The 20,426-nt window shown below is 41.2% G+C and overlaps 1 protein-coding gene across 6 annotated transcripts in view; it reads left to right on the top strand.

Moving 5' to 3' along the window:
• HECW2 (HECT, C2 and WW domain containing E3 ubiquitin protein ligase 2) overlaps nucleotides 1-12,193 on the top strand; it is a 129,395-nt gene extending 117,202 nt beyond the window's left edge. For 4 of the 6 annotated variants that reach the window (XM_072120866.1, XM_072120867.1, XM_072120863.1 and 1 more), the window contains 2 exons: nucleotides 5,739-5,851; nucleotides 6,763-12,193. In XM_072120866.1, coding sequence (XP_071976967.1) covers nucleotides 5,739-5,851; nucleotides 6,763-6,874 — 225 coding nt within the window. In that variant the 3' untranslated portion in view covers nucleotides 6,875-12,193. The remainder of the gene's footprint in view (nucleotides 1-5,738; nucleotides 5,852-6,762) is intronic. The other 2 variants (XR_011849374.1, XM_072120864.1) reach the window with 2 other exon arrangements.
• The last annotated feature ends 8,233 nt before the right edge of the window (nucleotides 12,194-20,426 follow it).

Raw genomic sequence — 20,426 nt, 5'->3', positions numbered from 1 at the left:
TCTCCAAGGATATGACAAGGAGACTTACTGTACATGCATGCGTCTTGCGATGTCTGTGGTCCGCGGCTGCTCACTCACATCCACACATGAGAGGGTGTGTGCACGCTCTACTGTTTACAGATCAGCAGATGCTTAAACAGCCAATCAGGGAATAGTGTGTGCAGTGTACACCCGTACACAGCTCCGTAGGAGCTGAGGATCCTGGGAGTTGCAGTCTTTCTGCGTGGCGGCCATATTTAGTCTTTATGCCATGCCAGAAGGATTAAAAGGTAAAAAGCAGTTTAAAAAACTTTTTCACACCCAAAAAAATTGGAGGACCATGGAAAATGAAAAAAGGAGCATCTAATAGAGATGCTCTGATTTTCATATTTTACCTAGAACGACCATACAACCCCTTTTACCCCTTCCCGACTTGCGCTGTACTAGTACGGCGTGTGCCGGGTCCTGGTGCATGGAGAGGGCTCGCGGGCTGAGCCCTCTCCATAGCCGGTAAGTCTTTGCTGCATACCGGTAACACCCATGATCGGTGCTAGCATTGCTGGCGGCTTCAAAAAGATGACGTGACGTCATTGGGGAGCGGCAATGGCAGTATATGATAGGATCGATCAGACAACCTAGGGTTAAAGAACCCTTGGTAGTCTGAAAAATAGTAAAAGTAAAAATAAAAAAAAGTTTAAAATATATATATAATAAAAAAAAAAACTAAAAATTCAAATCACCCCCCTTTCCCTAGAACTGATATAAATATTAATAAACAGTAAAAATCATAAACACATTAGGTATCGCTGCGTCCGAAAATGCCCGATTTATCAAAATATAATAACGTTTTTTCACTGCGTCTAACCTCGTAATGGAAAATGCCACTTTTTTGCCATTTTTGAAAAATAAAAAAAAATCAATAAAGTGTTTAAAAGGTCGCACAGTCCTAAACATGATAGCAATGAAAACGCCATCAAAAGTCGCAAAAAATTACACCACTCACAGCTCCGTGCACCAAAGTTATTGGTGCAGGAAGATGGCAAAATAAAAAAAAAATATTTTTGTACAGGAGGTTTTAATTTTTGTATTTATTATTCCATGGCATACACTAGGAAGCTGGAAAAAAATTCCAAATGTGGGGAAATTGGCAAAAAAAAACGTATTCGTGGCACTTTCTTGTGGGCTCAGTTTTTATGACTTTCACTGTGTGCTCCAATTGATACGTCCACTTTACTCTTTGGTTCAGTATGATCGAGGAGATACCAAATTTATATAGGCTTTGTTGTGTGTTAATACATTTTCAAAAATTAAAACAATTTTTCCTCATCTTTTGGCGCTAATAACTTTGTCATCCTTTGGTGTACAGAGGTGTGTTTGGCCTAATTTTTTGTGAATTGAGCTGATGTTTTCATTGCTATCATTTTGAGGATTTTGCAACCTTTTGATCACTTTTTATAAAAAAAAAAAATTTTATGTGATGTAAAATGGTGTAAAAGTGGCAAATTGGACATTTGGGCGCTATTTTCCGTTCACCTCCATTTTTATATTTTGATAGATCAGCATTTTGGGACATGGCGTTTCCTAGTTAGGTTTGTGTTTTGTACTATTTATTTAGTTTTATATCAGGAAAGGGGAGTGAATTGAATTTTTAGTTATTTTTTTATTTTTTATAATTTTTTTTAACCCTTTCACGACCCGTGACGTAATAGCACGTCACGGGTCGGCCGCGGGTGCATGGAGAGGGCTCACGCGCTGAGCCCTCTCCATAGCCGGTAAGTCTTTGCTGCATATTGCAGCAAAGGCTTACCGGTAACACCCGCGATCGGTGCTAGCACCAATTGCGGGTGTTTTTACCTCGATCGCCGCCGGCAATGCTGCCGGCGGCTTCAAAAGGATGGCGGCGCGCGGGCGCCGCCATCTTTTCGATGATTGCCGCTCCCCGTGACGTCATCGGGGAGCGTCGATCCGTCGCTATCAGCACATTGTAATGTATGAGTAGTAAAATCCCCATATACTGCCATACTGTAGTATGGCAGTATATGATAGGATCGTGCAGACAACCTAGGGTTAAAGTACCCTAGGGAGTCTGAAAAGTACTAAAAATAAAAATAAAAAAAAGTTAAAAAAAATTATAATAAAAAACCCTAAAAACTCAAATCACCCCCCTTTCCCTACAACTGATATAAATATAAATAAACAGTAAAAATCATAAACACATTAGGTATCGCCGCGTCCGAAAATGCCCGATCTATCAAAATATGATAACGGTTTTTCACTGCGTTTAATCCCGTAACGGAAAATCGCACCCAAAGTCGAAAATGGCACTTTTTTTGTCATTTAAAAAAATTTAAAAATTCGATAAAAAGTGATCACAAGGTCGAACAGTCCTAAAATTGATAACACTGTAAACGTCATCAAAATCCACAAAAAACGACACCACCCACAGCTCCGTACACCAAAGTATAAAAAAGTTATTAGCGCCAGAAGATGGCAAAATCCCCAAAAAAATTTTTGCACAGGATGTTTTAATTTTTTTAAATGTATGAAAACATTATAAAACCTATACAAATTTGGTATCCCCATAATCGTACCGGCCCAAAGAATAAAGTAGACATGTCATTTGGGGCGCACAGTGAAATCCGTAAGATCCAAGCCCACAAGAAGGCGGCACAAATGCGTTTTTTTACCAATTTCACTGCATTTGGAATTTTTTTCCCGCTTCCTAGTACACGGCATGGAATATTCAATACCATCTCTATGAAGTGCAATTTGTTACGCAGAAAATAAGCCGTCACACAGCTCTGTACATGGGAAAAATAAAAAAGTTATGGATTTTTGATCATGGGGAGTAAAAAATGAAAATGAAAAAACAAAAAAGGGCCAGGTCCTGAAAGGGTTAAATAAAATTTTATAACATTTTTTTTACAATTTTCTTTTTGTACCCTTTAGGGTACTTTAACCCTAGATAGTCTGATCGTTCCTACCATATATTTCAGGACTACTGTATTGCAAAGGCCAAGGGCACATTGAATCTGCAAAAGCCATGGAGCCTCGTGTCTTAAAAAGATCTTAACTTTAAATGCCACCAGCAGCGATCAAGGGGTTAATAGCATAGATTGTGGGTATTAGCGGTGTGCTTTGCTGTAATATGCTGCAAACCCCACCTCTGTATGATGAGGGCTCACCCAGTGAGAAATCTTCATACAGTGTCGCCAAAGTGCCTCGTCTTTTAATTCATTCACTCCCACCGTCCCGTCCTTCACCTGCTCTATGCAGCCGGAGCACCCCAGACTAATCATTTTTATAACTCTATATTGAACCTTACCTTTTATTATCTTGTCCTACAGGCATTACCTAATGTCACCATCTATACATGTCTCATTATACTGTACATCTCTCAATATTAGAATTCTTAAGGGGACATAGCCTACTACTACTGCTATGCTGAAGACAACCTTTCTTTGGCACCACCATTCACCTCTTGTGTTGGAGCTGATCCGCAGAAATCAATCGCATTACAGTTATCATTTTTAAGGCAATTTTGAAACTGAAAGGGATAATTTCATTGGTTGATGTGTGCAGTTGTCCCTCCTCGGGTCCACACTAGATATTTATACATAAAGCTCTTGTTTTATTGAATCACACCTCGGCACAGGAGAAAATAATTTTATACAATTCTGTGCGGCGTCGCGAGGTAGCACTCTAGCTTAATATATACATATATTTTTAGGTTTTCCTGAAGGTTTTCATTTTTGTCAGAAAAAGTGTGATGCTATGGCATTTTTCTGGTCTTTCTAATCTTGCTGGATTGAAGTAATATATACTGTATATACTCGAGTATAAGCCGACCCGAGTATAAGCCGAGACCCCTAATTTTACCACCGAAAACCTATTGACTCGAGTATAAGCCGAGGGTAGTATACAGCCAGCCCCCATGTAGTATACAGCCAACCAGCCCCCATGTAGTATACAGCCAACCAGCCCCCATGTAGTATACCGCCAACCAGCCCCCATGTAGTATACAGCCAGCCAGCACCCATGTAGCATACAGCCAGTCAGCCCCCATGTAGTATACAGCCAACCAGCCCCCATGTAGTATACAGCCAACCAGCCCCCATGTAGTATACAGCCAACCAGCCCCCATGTAGTATACAGCCAGCCCCCATGTAGTATACAGCCAGCCCCATGTAGCATACAGCAGCCCCACGTAGCATACAGTCTGCCCCCAGTAGTATACAGCTTGCCCCCAGTAGTGTATACAGCTTGCCCCCAGTAGTGTATACAGCTTGCCCCCAGTAGTGTATACAGCCTGCCCCCAGTAGTATACAGCCTGCCCCCTTGCAGTATACAGCCTGCCCCCTTGCAGTATACAGCCTGCCCCCTTGCAGTATACAGCCTGCCCCCATCAGTATACAGCTTGTCCCCAGTAGTATACAGTCTGCCCGCAGTAGTATACAGCAGCCCCTATTAGTATACAGATAAAGAAATAAACTTAATACTCACCCTCCGTTGTCCCCGATGTTCGTCGCGGCTCCCGGCGGCTTCCGATCCCCATCGCGGCTCCCGGCGGCTTCTTCACTCTTCTCTGGCCGGGAGATCGCGCCGGCCGTCGCACACTGTGATGCAGCGCTGTCGCTGCTGATGACGTCATCCGTCAGTGTGCGACGGCCGGCAAATTGCATGGACGCGACTCTGCCGGCTAAAGAAGATAGAAGACCGAAGAGAAGACACGGGGAGCCGCGAAGAACATCGGGTACACCGGAGGGTGAGTATTAATTTTTTTTTTTTTTATCATTGACTCACGTATAAGCCGAGACGAGGTTTTTCAGCACATTTTTTGTGCTGAAAAACTCGGCTTATACACGAGTATATACGGTACTCATAAAGGTTGGTCATATCTGATACTCAGGCACATATATATATATATATATATATATATATATATATATATATACTGTATATAATTACTGCATACTATAACAAAAGAGAACATAAACGCACTTCACAGGAGGGGTCAGAGCCGGCTACACCTGCTGAGGAGGCTGAGGGCATTCGGAGTGCGGGGGGCTCTTCTTAAGACCTTCTTCAACTCTGTAGTGGCACCAGCCATCTTCTTTGGTGTAGTCTGTTGGGGAAGCAGCATCTCAGCTAGGGAGAGGAGCAGACTGGACAAACTGATTAGGAAGGCCAGTTCTGTCCTGTGCACTTGACACAGTGCAGGTGGTAGCTGAGAGGAGGACACTGTGGAAGTTGAAGTCTATTCTGGAGAATAGCTCCCATCCCTTGCATGAGACTGTGGTGGCATTGGGGAGCACATTCAGTGACCGACTGCTTCACCCCAAATGTGAAAAGGAGCGCTATCGTAGGTCATTCCTCCCCGCTGCCATCAAGCTGTTCAACAAACAAGGCCCAAACAGAAGTAACCCGTGCCCCCCACCTAACCAGTCCCTGCAAGTCCCATCCACAGACTAAACATCAAACTGCCGATTATTGTTTGTCTCTTTTTTGTCTTTTTATCCCCCTTTTCTTTTTGTTCATTTATCCCTAATATTATTGTCATAGTTTGTACTTCACTCTCTGTACCCTTTCTGCTGCTGTAAAGCTGTGAATTTCCCCACTGTGGGACTAATAAAGGATTATCTTATCTTATCTTAACACTGTGCTATATTATTCACCTGTTAAAAGTGTTAATAATCTGTTTAATTATTTCTAGTTCTTCTGTTATTTCAGATGTATAATTCTTCCTTTATTTTTGGCAGTTTGTGACCGGTACTTCTAGTATCCCATATGAAGGCTTCGCCTCTCTCAGAGGCAGCAATGGTCCGCGCCGATTTTGTGTTGAAAAATGGGGGAAAATAACAGCTCTTCCCAGGTAAGCAATACAGATTTTATGCTACCATATAATTGCTACCATATTAATTCTATAGCTTTTAATGTCAATCTCCAGGAAGTGATTGGCAGGGTAAGCATTTTCCTCTGTATCCGGAGAATAGAAATCAACAGAGGCATGGATAAAGTTTCCTGTGATATAACTTAAAGTGGTTGTACTGATTTTAGAAAGTTATCCCCTATTCTATTGTATTTCAGATAAAAAGCTGATCGGTGAGGGTCCAACTGCTGGAACCCTGACTAATCACCAAAACGGAGAATCCATTCTCCCTAATAGGTGGATCGACAGAACAAGCGTGTGTCCTACCACTCCATTCAATAGTGCAGTATTGGATAGTCAGAAATTGCTGAGCACAGCGCTTGGCTTTCTCCAAGTGTCTTTGTGAGTTCTGGAGATAGCCAAGTGCCCATGGCGCTCCCATATTATTGATTGCAGGAGCAGGACTCATGCTTGTCCTGCAACTCCACCCATTAGGGGAAATGAGAGTAAGACTTTTACAAATAAGCCAGATAGGGGATAACAACCCCTTTGAATTTTTAACAGCATTATACTTTCACTGCATCTTGTTGCCTTCTAACAACAATGTGCACGGTATGCATGTAATGTGATAACCATTTGAATACATTGCTTTACATGAATTAATCCTCTGTCATAGGCCTCATGCACACAAACATGTCCAGGTCCTATTCCTGCACACAGCCTGGTGCTGGCAGCCCAGAAAATGCTCACGTTCATGTGTATGAGGCCATAGCCTATATTACATAGTCCATAATTTAGTCCTGGTGGCTAAATATATATATATATATATCTATAGTTACTTGTATTTTCCATGATATCCAAATGCTAAAGCAATAAACTGAAGTTTGAGAATAATTGTCTGTGTCTTTGTGCAGAGCCCATACGTGTTTCAATCGTCTTGATCTTCCTCCATACCCTTCTTTTTCTATGCTGTACGAGAAACTTTTAACAGCTGTTGAGGAGACAAGTACATTTGGCCTTGAGTAGTCCTAAAGATGTTGAAGAATTTCTCCAAACTTCAAAGTGTCGCTCATTTTATAAAGAGAAACTTTTCCGTGGGTTGCGTTGAAATCCATGAACTTACAGTATGTGGATGTTACCACAGATGATTTAAGAATGTGTTAATAATTTGTACAACAAGGAAAGAATACAAAACAAAGAAGAATGGCATCCGGATGAGGTCATTACTGTCTCACACGGTAACTCTATGACAATAGTGCGACATAACGTACACACGTAGATAATGCATTCCACTTTCTACAGGTAATGTTTAGGTGCTTGCATGGTCCGCATCCTAATCTTTGTAACACTAGCCAAGCTCAGTCTTTAAGGGTAAGACTAGCGTAATAATTAATATGTGTCAAAACCTATGCATGTTTATATCTACAACCTCTTTTAGTGAAATGACCTGATCTAACACATGCAAAAAAAAAGCCTGCACATTCTCTAGATCAATGTCTAGTTCTTCGACAGATTGTCATAGATGTTCTTTCTTTCTACACTTGTATGTTAATACTGTTTTTAAATGATACACTCACATGCCAGCACTATAAATAATGAAATGTATTGTAAAATATTTTATTTATTCTTTGCATCTATAAACGATGCCGTCCCTTATGTCTTTTAATATCTTGATTGTTATGACTATTATTTGTAATTGTTATTAAATTATTCTAAATCACAAGATTACATAAGAAAGCAGGAATCTGTATTGAAGTATTATTATAATAAAATGGATCTTCGGGATAACACGTACTGAATGTCTACACAAAATCTGGCATTGTTGTCCATAGCAAGCAGTCAAAGCTCAGTTTTCACTTCTTATACCCCTATGGGAATACAGTATGAGCTGTGGTAGGTTGCTGTGGAAAACGATACTAGTTTTTCAATCAGGCAGTTTTGCTGAGCGAGGTATATTATTTTTGTAGTAAGTCTGGATTCACATCATGTTTTTGCTATGCATCGGGAAAGGACGCCCAATGTATCCTCCCCCATCCGAATGCGAAGGGAGGAGTGATCAGCAGTGGCCGGTGATTGGCTGCTGCCGATGTTAGGGGTGTTTCTCCTGCAATATCACTGTATTCTGTCACTTGGCCGGAGCGAGACGGATGGAAAGATGTAGCTTGCTATGTCTTTTCATCCTGTTTTTTTCCACAGAAGCTTCATATACTAAGCAGACAAAGGCAACCACTATGTCTGCGTCTGCCAGTATATGCAACTGGGTATGCTATACTAAAAACATAATGTGAACCCAGCCTAATCTTCCTAGATGCCTGCTATGACCTCACTATTGATTTCTTCCCACTGCACACAACGATGGAGCTGATGCACACACTCATATTTACATGAAAACCACATGTCTGTCTGTTCTATAGTGAATGTTAAAAATCAAATGAAGACCATCTAGTGCATTTGTTTTCCATGAGAAGGGCAGTCCCCTTTAAGGCTTTAGAGGCCAAATACATTTCAGCTGCTAGTGTTTCCATGTTATAATCTCTCTACTCTTATTTATTAATTATCTGGATAGATTTTAGACTGAATTAAAAAAAAATCATTCTTACTATTTATTTTCAAAATATGCAATTATTATTGCACCCTACTAGTGTCTATTTCATTAGAGGGAAACTGTCAGCAGAAATGGACCAAATAAACAACTATTAGTTTCTTGTAAAGCAACTATACAACTTTGAGATCATGTTCCAGTTAGGGACCTGCGTTGTGGCATTCCCCAGAAAAATTACCATATATACTCAAGTATAAGGCAAGATTTTCTGCACTATTTTTGTGATATAAAAAAAGACCCACTTGGTTTAAAAAAAAAAGTCTAAAAAAAAAAAACTTGATACCCATCTCCATTGCTCACCCCTTGCATTCTCTTCTCCTGGCAACTTGTCTTCTCCCCTCATGCGGGGAGAGGCATGTCTATGCTATCTGCAGGGAGTAGACAAGACTCAAAGAGTGGAGGAGGCCGAGGGTGAATGCCGGATGTGAGTACTAAGTGGGGCTCTGTTGGACATTTAATCATTAAAGGAAATCTACCACCAGGATGAAAAACTGTATGCAAATGAGCCTGAGGGGCTCCAGGCTCCATTAACACATATAGAGCCTGGAGCCCCTCCTTCATCATGGTGGTAGATGCCCTTTAAGACTCTTAAATATACTCATGATAACAAAATAACACATTTTCTAATTCACTGTTAGTAATAAAAAATACAGCATTTCACAGATATATGGTCTCTGCCATCTGCCCCTCCCCCCGCATGACAAGATCAGCTCAAACGCAGGCACTTCCTGCCAGCAAGCAGCATGCAGAGAATTACAGTACTCTACAAGCTACAGGCAAGATAAGATCTTTATAGCAGAGCTGACTGTGTTTTATTGATTATCATTGTGATATATATCCATCTCATCATCTCTGATCTGTCTCATCTCTCTCTCTGTGTGTAGAAGATTCAGAAGCTAAATAAAAGTGTAGATAAACCCTGAACCATAAGATGAATCATGAAGTCTGTTTAGAGAGTCCCCACCCACACTCTGCACTAACCTGTCTAGGAAGCGCTAAGACCATAAACAGCAATAAAACTGAATAAAATTGCAAAGAAAGGGGTTAGAAATTATCTTTATTGTGTAAACATTACTAGGGGATTAAAATTTGAGAACTTGCTTTCATGGGAAAGCCCCTTTAAGGGGGGTTCTTCTGGGCATTTTCTCCTCAACTTGGGGGGCCCTGCTGGACAATTTATCATGAGGGGGGCTCTTCTGGACATGTAATCATTGATGTGGTGGCACTGCTGGACATTTTATTGATGGGGGGGCACTGCTGGACATTTTATTGATGAGGGGGCACTGCTGCTGCTCATTTTATTAAAGGACATCTACCACCAGGATGAAGGATTTTAAACCAATCAAACAGACATGCAGGTTTTGTTTTTGTCTTAAAAACAAGGGCATAAGAGGCATGAAGAAGAGCTGATCCTGTCTGAGGGGAGAAAACGGCTGCATGTCATTGTACTTGGTTTTGAGTAGTTGCTGCATTTCCTACCCTAGGCTTACACTTTAAGTCAATATGATTTCCCAGGTTTTTTGTGGTAAAATTAGGTGCCTTTTTAAGTGAGATATAAATTGACTGTATAAAGTCAATGAGGTTGGAGTCAAGCACAGGAGTCTGCTGTAATTGATGTCTTTGCATTCAGGAACATCAGTGAGCAGCTCTCCAGAAGTCTTCTTTATAATTTCAATCACAGCAGAGGAGGTGTTCTGAGGCAGGAGAGCTTGACTTCAGTGCTAAACTCCGTCTCTCTGACTTTATGCACCCATTTTACATCTAACTTCAAAAATAGATTTTCTGGATGATGCCACCACCGAGGGCTGTGGAAGAGACATGATCTGGACGGTGGTAATCTGCTTTACAACATACTGGTAGTGATTAATAGATTCTTCTTTTTTCTGACAGGTTCTCTTTAAAGAGTATCTGTCACCAAATTACATAATGTATATGCTATTAAATAAATCAGTGAATTAGCGGTTTTTAAAAGTGGCAATATACTTATATAACAAGGGGAATGGTAACACCCAGTTGACAGGTTATTTGTAAATCTTTTGGAAAAACAACATGAAAGAAGAGCACAATGCAGAATTATTTACAAATATATGTCAGGAGTGGCAACAGGTTCCCTTTTAAGGCATTTTTGTCTCAAAAAATAACATGGGTCCACATATCCTATAATGTATTATTATTATTGAGGAATGTTTTATATGTAAATTACTTTTCATATCATTATATTGAAATGTGCACAAAAGCTTTGTACATTGCAAGTATGTCAATGATTTTCTGGTGGGTAGCAGGCCTCCTACTGTGAAAATTAAGTATGAGCAGTGCTAAGTGGATTTATTAACCTGTCAACACTTCTTTTAGATGACCAAGACAAAGCTTCTACTACCCAATAGGATGAGGTTTTCTATTCTACAGGTTTTTTTCACCATTGGTACAATGATTATGTTTCCAATAATGAACTGATAACTGAAAGTTCTCTGTGTATTCTATATCTATGGTCACTTTAAGGACCCACATGTAAAAATACACCAAGATTATGATTATTGTCAAGTCAGGCACTGTAATATTTAGCATGGACTTTGATCATGTTGCAGATCATCTGGACGGACTACACCGTAAGGCACTAGAGCAGTATCACTTACACAATGAATAAAAAATGTATTCACATGTCAATAATGGAAGATGAGACCTGCTTTCATCTGTAATAGCTTATTGATTATGATATAGATCTTCCACAGTATGCTGTTACTCTGACAACTAAACGCATTGCCATACAAAAGAAAATACATTTGGTTATTTTTATACACGATTGTACTATTTACTAGGGAGTATTTTAAATGTTGACAAACATTTAACAGCAAATTTTCATTTCTATAATGGCATAAATGTGCTTGGTTGTATTATTTAGCACCTTCAATAAAAAAAAAAGATTTTTTTATCAACTTTGTTTTCTGGTATACTTTATAGTATACAGGCACATTGGGGGGTTATCAAGGCTTTTCATATACAGGCTCTGAAATAACTGAAATTCTTGGCGGTACCAAGTGGGTGTGTAGGTGTCCAGGGGATGTGCCCCAGTGTCCAGGGTGGACCGGTGGGGGGTCATTAATGCCACTTACATGCTATAGCACTTAGCACCAACATATGATAAATTCCCTCACATTCAAGATCTTATATATTGTGTGTGATTTATTTGATTTGCACGTAAATGCACATCCAGATCAGGAGTTATTTGCCGTCCCTGGACATGCATTTACGACCTGCACTGATGTCACCATGAAAACTGTCAACAAACAGCAATGCGGGTAGCACATCTGTATGCTTTTTCCTGACTCCAGTGTAACTGTTGGAGCTGTCATTGTGTGTGTCAGCAATGCCATGCAATGACAGCTCCAGCAATGCTGTAATGCTCCGCCATATATCAGTACGGCAGTGTATTACTTTGAATAAGCGATCAGATGATCAGTTGTCCAATTCCCAGAGTGGGACAGTACAAATAAATAGTGACAATAAAAAAATAACATAAAAAGTAATTAAAAGTCCTCTAAATGCCCCTTAAATTACCAAACGCCTACAAAAAAAAGATAATCTCCACACAAACAGTACATATAATATATCGTCCGTAACAACCCATAAAATAAAATAAAATCATTACTAAACCTGTACAGTAACACCAGGAATAAAATAATTAAAAAGCACTCTAAAAATTCTGATTTTTGCACATCCAACCAAACAAAAAAAGTAAAGGTGATCAAAAAGTACCATTTATGCCACAATGATTCCAATAAAAGGTACAACTCTTTCCGCAAAAAATAATCCCTAATATAGCTTAATCAACAAAAAAAATCAAAATGTTAAGCCACTTAGAAGTTGGCAATGCAAAAGCAAATAATTTTTATCTCCAAATGCGTTTTTATGCAGCAAAATTATTCAAACATAAAAAAGCTATATAAATATAAATTATCTGTTATACAGTGTATAAAACAAAAAATTTTAAATTAGTATCAGAATAGATTTTTTTTCCATTCGTGCCAAAAAAAAGTTCCTAAAATGTTATCAATAGTACCCAAACATAGTATTACTCCTTGAGGGGTGTCTATGTTATGGCTCAGCAAATTAAATTTGTTTCAGCAAAATTTGCCCTTCAAAAGCGTGATGGTGCTCCTTCCCTTCTGAAAACTGTTAACCTATTAAGTGGTTTACATCCACATGCCGTATTGCCATACTCGGAAGAAACTTTGCATTTTAACAGGCATGAACATGTAATGTATAGGGCTAAATAAACATTTTATTGTCAAAATTTGGAAATTCCGTATACAGTCATGCCCAAAAGTTTTGAGAATGACACAAATATTGTATTTTCACATGATCTTTTGCCCTCCTGGTTTTTATGTGTGTTTGTCAGATATTTTTATCATATACAGAAATACAAGTGCAATCATATTATGAGTAACAAAAGCTTTTATTGACAGTTGGAATGAGTTAATGCTGTTTTCCAGATGTTCCAAACAATCGGAACATCTGGAAAAGGAAGGGGATTCATCAGAGAAAATAACTTTAGCCCAGTCCTCAGCAGTCCACTTTCTGTACCTTTGGCAGAATATCAGTCCGTCCCTGATGGTTTTTCTGGAGAGAAGTGGCTTCTTTGCTGCCCTTCTTGACACCAGGGCTTGCTCCAAGAGTCTCCGCCTCACAGTGCGTGCAGATGCACTCACACCTGCCTGCTGCCATTCCTGAGCAAACTCTGCACTGCTGGTAGCCCAATCCCGAAGCTGAAACACTTTTAAGAGATGGCCCTGGCGCTTGCTGGTCCTTCTTGGGCGCCCTAGAGCCTTTTTGGCAACAATGGAACTTCTCTCCTTGAATTCCTTGATGATGCGATAGATTGTTGACTGAGGTGCAATCTTTCTAGCTTTGATACTCTTCCCTGTGAGGCCAGTTTTGTGAAATGATGACTGCATGTGTTTCTTTAGAGATAACCATGGTTAACAGAAGAGAAACAATGATGCCAAGCACCAGCCTCCTTTGTCCAGTACTGGGATTCTTACTTGATCATGACAGATTGATCTCCAGCCCTGTCCTCATCAACACCCACACCTGTGTTAATTGAGCAATCACTGAAACAATGTTAGCTGCTCCTTTTAAGGCAGGCCTGTAATGAAGTTGAAATGTGTTTTGGGGGAAAAAGTTCATATTCTAGGCAAATATTGACTTTGCAATTAATTGCTGTTAAGCTGGTCACTCTTTATAACATTCTGGAGTATATGCAAATTGCCATTATAAAACCTGATGCAGTTTTATTATACAATATTAGTAAAAAGTAAGCAAAAATATAAAGATTTGTGTTAGAGTAACGCTCAACAGGTAGATTAAATTATTTAACGGCTGACAATGAAGTCACAGACATCATTTGTTGCATCTTAAGGAAGATCTCCAAAGACCTCACCCAAAAATGTTATTAATACACGTCCACATGACGGCATTTCTGAGGTGGAATTATGGGTGTTAATGGTTGGTACAACTCATATAATGATACGTGGCTGATTACATAATTACAGGCGATAGCATGTTGGCAATATGTTGCGGTTCGGACATCTGGAATTGTTCAGTTCTCAAGTTATACCTAAAAATGAGACATCTGGTGACTCCATAACATCATGGAATGTCCTTGGCCCTCTACATGTATTCTGAGGCCAGGTTAATCTGCAACCACTGGGGTAAAGATGATAACACACTTTAGCAGACAATATGGAAGCTTAGCTTTGTTTGTCTATATGCATCCTTATTATGTATATATGAGTATACAGACATTAAAATATTAGTTCTGACGATTATTTTCAAAACTTGGTATCTCTGAAATCGTACTGACTAATAGAATAAATGTAACATGTTACTTAGGGTATACGGTGAACACCAAAAATAGTCTAAAATCAATGACAGAATTGATGTTTTTTCTACAACCCCCAGCAAAAAAAGTTTAATACATTTTTAGCAATAGGACATAGCCACTACAAAATGGTACCACTAAAAAATGCATCTCGTCCTGCATAAAATAAGCCCTTACATGGCAACATCAACGGAAAAAAACCTAATATTTTATATCTCCCAAAAGTGTGTCCACGAAAAGCCACTCCTTCCCCTCTGTGCCCCACTGTGCGCCTAGGGGTGTTCACTCTCCAGACTGCTTGCCTGCCAGCTTCGACACGGCCAATGTGGCTTGTGGGCATAAAATGGCATGAACATTTCGGGGAGACTTTCATGCCTGAGAGAATGCATAATAAATCTCTGCCAGTGACTAATGAGGCCACACGTGTAAACATTTGCATATCTGGCAAACATACATCATGTTTTAGCAACCTGACGTTTCTTTCTGTGTGCATTTTCATTCTTTTGTCATTGAGTGTATGTGCCAACGTCTGTGTTAAATGTTTAGGGTTTTTTTTAGTCTGTCTGTCCCTTCATGTCTGCCTTTTATGTTCCTTTAAGCATAAAGATGTGTTGAGTGTACAATAATTAATAAAGTATATAATTTTTGTAATCATTTATATGTGTTTTGCTTGTTTTTCTGCACATAGGGAGTAGGTAATCTTGTTATACAGGTGGTGACTGGGGGTGGCCCAACTAACCAGTTTCACCCCGGATATTTTTACTTATCGGTGGTATATGTTTATGGGGTATGCAATATTCGATACAACTTTATTAATCACTCACACTGGATTTGACATATAAACAGATCTCATGCTTGAAATGTTTTCTGCCACAGATCAAAAACACAGGGAAAAGAACGTGTCCCAAGAAATGTCCCCACAGCCACCCAGTAATGTTCTCCACACATCCTCCAAGAAATGTGCCCCACACTGCCCCCCCCCATTAATGTCCTTACACAGTTACCCCCTATGTTCTCCCCCTTCCCTTAGCTCCTACCATGTTTCCCCCTCACCTCACTGTTGCTGCTCTGTGCACGGGCTTCCCCTGCAGGTCATGTGACACATGACATCATTACACGGTCCTGCAGCCTCTGGGTAGTAATATTCTCCCGGGGTACAGGACCTCCAGGAGAAAGCAGCAATGGACTCATCATGATCTGTGTCCTGAGGGACATATGTCCTACTGATGCTAATGACATTGTTTTTTGTGAGCCTGCATGTATACTCCTGAACCGTTGCCTAGTTGTATGTCTTTTTTTATTTTTTTCCAACAAAGTGGGCTATATGCCAGTTTTTTACCTATATGCCAATGCTGGTGCTGGATAATTCGATTTGTTACTGTTCCAATGAGCTCCGAAATCCAGGAGATATCCATAGCACTTGCTGAAGACGCAGGAAGGTGAGCCGATACAGACTAAATGAAGATTTAGCCTCAGTTAATGTCAGTTGGTTTGGGGCCTGCTATAATAGGAGAGAAAATGCCTGGTGGCCTAGTATGTGCATTTTGCATAGTTAAGCAGAGGTCAATATGCTACACTTAATGTTCAGTACATCTGCAGGGAAGCAAAATGTACTTTTCTTGGCTTCACTAAACATAATGCATCAGGGGACTTTCCCATGAAAGAAAATTCTCAAATTGCAATCCCCTAGTGATATTAACACAATAAAGGTCATTTTAACCCTTTACTTCACAATTTACTCATTTTTATTGCTGTTTTAGCTTCTATTACTCCCTCGGCTGGTCAGTGCAGGGACTCGCTAAGCAGACACTTTATGATCCACCTAGCTCTGTGTGGTGACAATGTGGTTACATTATCAGGGTACAAGGTTTATATACACTTTCATTTAGCTTCTGAACATTGTACTAGTATCTGACATATAGAGAGAGATGAGACGGATAACAGATGAGATTCATGAGATGCCTATTAGACACTCTCAGCTCTCCTACTGCACACTAGATCTGCTGTGCCTTCCTGCTGCGCCTCCCCAGATAAACAACTTATCTGTGTGTAGTTTGTAGTTCTCCTTTGGATGCTGCTGCCTCAGGAACTCAGATTATGTGTTCCAGTGTGTGTCAGGATCAGAGGTAGTGGATCCTCTGTACCACCTCGGACAATGACGTAAGCCGGCACCTTAGGCATGGAAGTACAAAGATCAGATCCGGCAGGGGTCACGGAAGAAATTGAGCCTTTATAGGTCGGCAGGTGGCCAGCCCCAATTAGTGGTGCGCTAGCCCTTTAAATCTCAGACGGACGGAGTATGCGGCTAGGTAAGTGAGGCTGACGGTGAGTGAGGGCACATGGAGTCACACGGGTGCGCCTGCAACCCAAAACATGGGTCGCAGGAGCACCCGTGACAGTACCCCCCTCCTTTGGCCTCCCTCTCTTTATGGTCTGAAAAAACCTCTGCAGAAGGATACGGTCAAGGATGTTGTCCTCGGTCTCCCACAATCTCTCCTCTGGCCCGAACCCCTTCCAGTCAAAGAGAAAGTACCGTATCCCTCTAATCGACTTCATGTCCAGTATCTTTTTGAATTCATAGACATTGGTGCAATCTTCCACAAGAGCAGGAGGAGCTATTTGCTGGGAGATAGATTGAAGATGACTGTTTTCAGGAGGGAGACATGGAAGGGGTTCGGGTTGCACATGGTTTGTATGCCACGGGGTTGATGCGCCTTAGTACCTTAAATGGGCACAGAAAACAAGGACCGAGTTTGTAGCCGGGGATCTTCAGACAGACATACATGGAGGACCGCCAAACTTTGTCTCCAGGAGAGATAAACTGGTGGAGGCCTACGTTTCCTGTCGGCCTGTGTTTTGGTGCGGGCGGATGTCCGATGTAGAGAATGGCAAGTTTGCTCCCAGATGGACTTAAGATCTTGTAATAGTTCTTCTACAGCAGGAACATCAGAAGGAACGGCAAGAGGAAGAGGTGGGCATGGAAGTCGTCCGGAGACGATGAAGAAGGGAGCAACGGCAGATTTAAAGTCTAGAGAATTATAAGAAAATTCCGCCCAAGGTAAGAGGGAGGACCAATTGCCTGTCCAGCAGAGACAAAGTGCCGTAGATAGCAGCCTAGAGTCTGGTTGACTCTCTACTTTCCCGTTAGTCTGAGGATGGTATGCGGAGGAGAAGTCCAGCTTGACCTGTAGTTGATTGCAGAGGGAACACCAGAATCTGGCAACAAACTGGACCTCACGTTCCGAGACAATGTGCAGAGGGAGTCCATGTAGCCAGAAGATATCTAGGAAGAACTGACTGTCCAGATGATGAGCTGACGGCAGACCTGGCAGTAGAACAAAATGAGACATTTTGGAGAAACAGTCAGTTACCCCCCAGATGATGGAATTCCCAGAGGAAGATTGCAGATCTGTAATAAAGTCCATGGCTATGTGAGTCCACAAGCAACTGGGTATCGGCAACGGCAGGAGCAGACCTGCTGGCTTGAGACGTGACGAATTGTTAAGGGCACAGAAAGCGCAGGAACTCACAAAATCTCGAACGTCCTTTACCAGATCTGGCCACCAGCAGTAACGAGAAATGAGAGTGGCAGAATTTTGCACCCCAGGGTGCCCAGCCACACGAAAGCAATGTCCCCAAGTTAGTATCCTCTTCTGAACAGCAGATCAGACATAAGTCTTGCCAGGAGGAAGCTGCCGCAGATCCACAGGAGCGGCCACAACTATTCGTTCTGGAGGAACAATATGACGAGGAGCCAGTTCTTTTCCAATGGCATCAGAGGCACGAGAGAGCACATTGGCCTTAACATTCTTCTCAGCTGGACGGAAGTGTATCATAAAATTGAAACTGCAGAAGAAGAGGGACCAACGAGACTGTCGAGGATTGAGACGCTGGGCAGTCTGGAGGTCTGTGATCCATGTAGATACAGACCGGATGAAGAGCACCTTCCAGCAGATAACGCCACTCTTTCAGGCAAGTTTTATGGCCAGAAGCTCCTGATCACCTATGGAGTAGTTTCTCTCCGCAGCAGAAAAAGTCTATGAGAAAAAAACACAGGTGAGCGTTCGGCCATTGGGCCCTTTCTGGGTGAGGACGGTTCCAGCTCATACAGAGGAAGCCTCAACCTCAGGCTGGAATGGTTTCTCCATATCAGGCCGCGTGAGAACAGGAGCTGAGGCAAAGGCCGACTTCAATTTAGAAATTGCTTCTTCAGCCACCCGAGGCCAGAGCTTAGGGTCAGCATTGTTCTTTGTTAACGCTGCAATAGGCGACACGAGGGAGGAGAAATGTGGTATGAACTGCCGGTATTAGTTAGTAAAGCCTAGGAATGTCTATATAGTTCGAAGTCCAACTGGGCGAGGCCAGTGGAGAACCGCAGACAAGGGTCTGCGGTCTGTAGACCCTTGTCAGAAATGATAAACCTGAGGAATGGAAGACTCTTCTGATGGAACTGGCACTTCTCAAGTTTTGTAAACATCAGTTGTAAGTTAAAGGGAACCGGTTACCACCTTTTTCCTAAATGTTGCCTTTGACAGGTTCCCATAGAGCCCTTATACCACGAGGGAACCCTTGTTTCACCTAAAAAAAAATCCCGTCTCTCAAAATCAGAGTTTGCATATCGTTCACTGCTTAGCAACAAAAAGTAGGTAGGAATCTGCGCATGCACAGTGAGCTACTGCTCAGGCGCAATAATTCATCCAGCTGGATGATGTATAAGGGGAGGTGTGGTATCACTGGGAAGGTGAGGAAGAGCAGCTTGACTCTCCCATACAGGCCACGCTAAGTTTCATTTGCTAGATTCCCTGTTTGCCTGCACATTAGAGGTGATAGGGGACATATAGGGGCACATTTACTAAGGGTCCGTGGACCGCATTTTCGTAGGGCTTCCAGACTTTTTCCATTTTGCGCCACATTTAACTGGGGTTTTTGCCACACGCGATCAGATTTTGGCGCAATTGCGACGACTTTCATGCGACACAAATTGGGGGCATGGCCATCGGACAACCAGACTAATTAGGACTAAGTGCAGGATTTAACATTCAATATTGTGTCGCAAGCCATGCACTTACATGCACCGGGAAGAAGAAGGTGAACTCCGGCAGACCTCAGCGGGGAAGTGACACATGCCGCACGATCTTAGTGAATCGTGGCAGCTCCGAATCCTCGTAGGACAATGCACTTCGGGGATCGAGTCGGGACGGGTAAGTAAATGTGCCTCATAGTGTTTGAAATATTTTATTTATTAATTGTGATATGTGGAGTTCTCCTGGAAACATATAATGTGTAGGCCATGAATATATCGAAACCAGAGCCTATTGAGGTATTTTGTCTCCTTTCCAGTTATTCCCGCACGGTCCGTTTTTTATGTGATGTTTTTAAGTGTATATCTTTTAATGGAGTGTTTTTATTGAGATTTTGTGTGATGAATTCTATGTAATATGTTAATAAAGATGATATTTTTTTTCATATAATGGCTTGTAATTAATTATTGGATTTATATCTGGTTTGCTCTAATGGAGGTTTGAACAGGTATTATGCTTATATGATTTGGTTTCTCTGGATTTTGAGTTGTAGGATTTATCAATATATATTCCTGCTGTTGTTTGGTTATTCTGGTACTTGTAACCTGAGGCAAGCTATTGGTCGCAGGAAGCCGGTCACTTCCTATCCAACACACACAGAATGGAGACCCTGCTACTGGAATAAGAGAATTAATTCAATACAACTTTTGAATGCACATGTCCAACTGTTCAATGTTTCATTTAGTTTTGATATTTTTGATATCAGATCTGATATTAAAAATGAAAGGAAAGATCTGCCAGTGGCTGCACATTTCTCCAGAGAGGACCACACTATGGAAGATTTGAAGATTATTATTTTAATGGGACATTTTAAGACACAGAGGGAAAGGAAAGAATGGGAGTATAAATTAATGAGGAGATTCAACACCTTACAAAGTGGTCTTAAAGGACACCTGTCATCAGGTCTGTGTCACTAGTCCTGTCACCTCTACCTGTTGGAGCAGCTCACAAGGATCCCATCCCAGCCTTTATCTAGTTATTTCATACATTATTCAATGTAAAATCATCTATTTTTTA

Source organism: Engystomops pustulosus, chromosome 8, assembly GCF_040894005.1.
Source record: "Engystomops pustulosus chromosome 8, aEngPut4.maternal, whole genome shotgun sequence".
NCBI classification, from domain to species: domain Eukaryota; kingdom Metazoa; phylum Chordata; class Amphibia; order Anura; family Leptodactylidae; genus Engystomops; species Engystomops pustulosus.
Note: the sequence above shows the minus strand (reverse complement) of the source record. Positions and strands in the feature narration are given on the sequence as shown.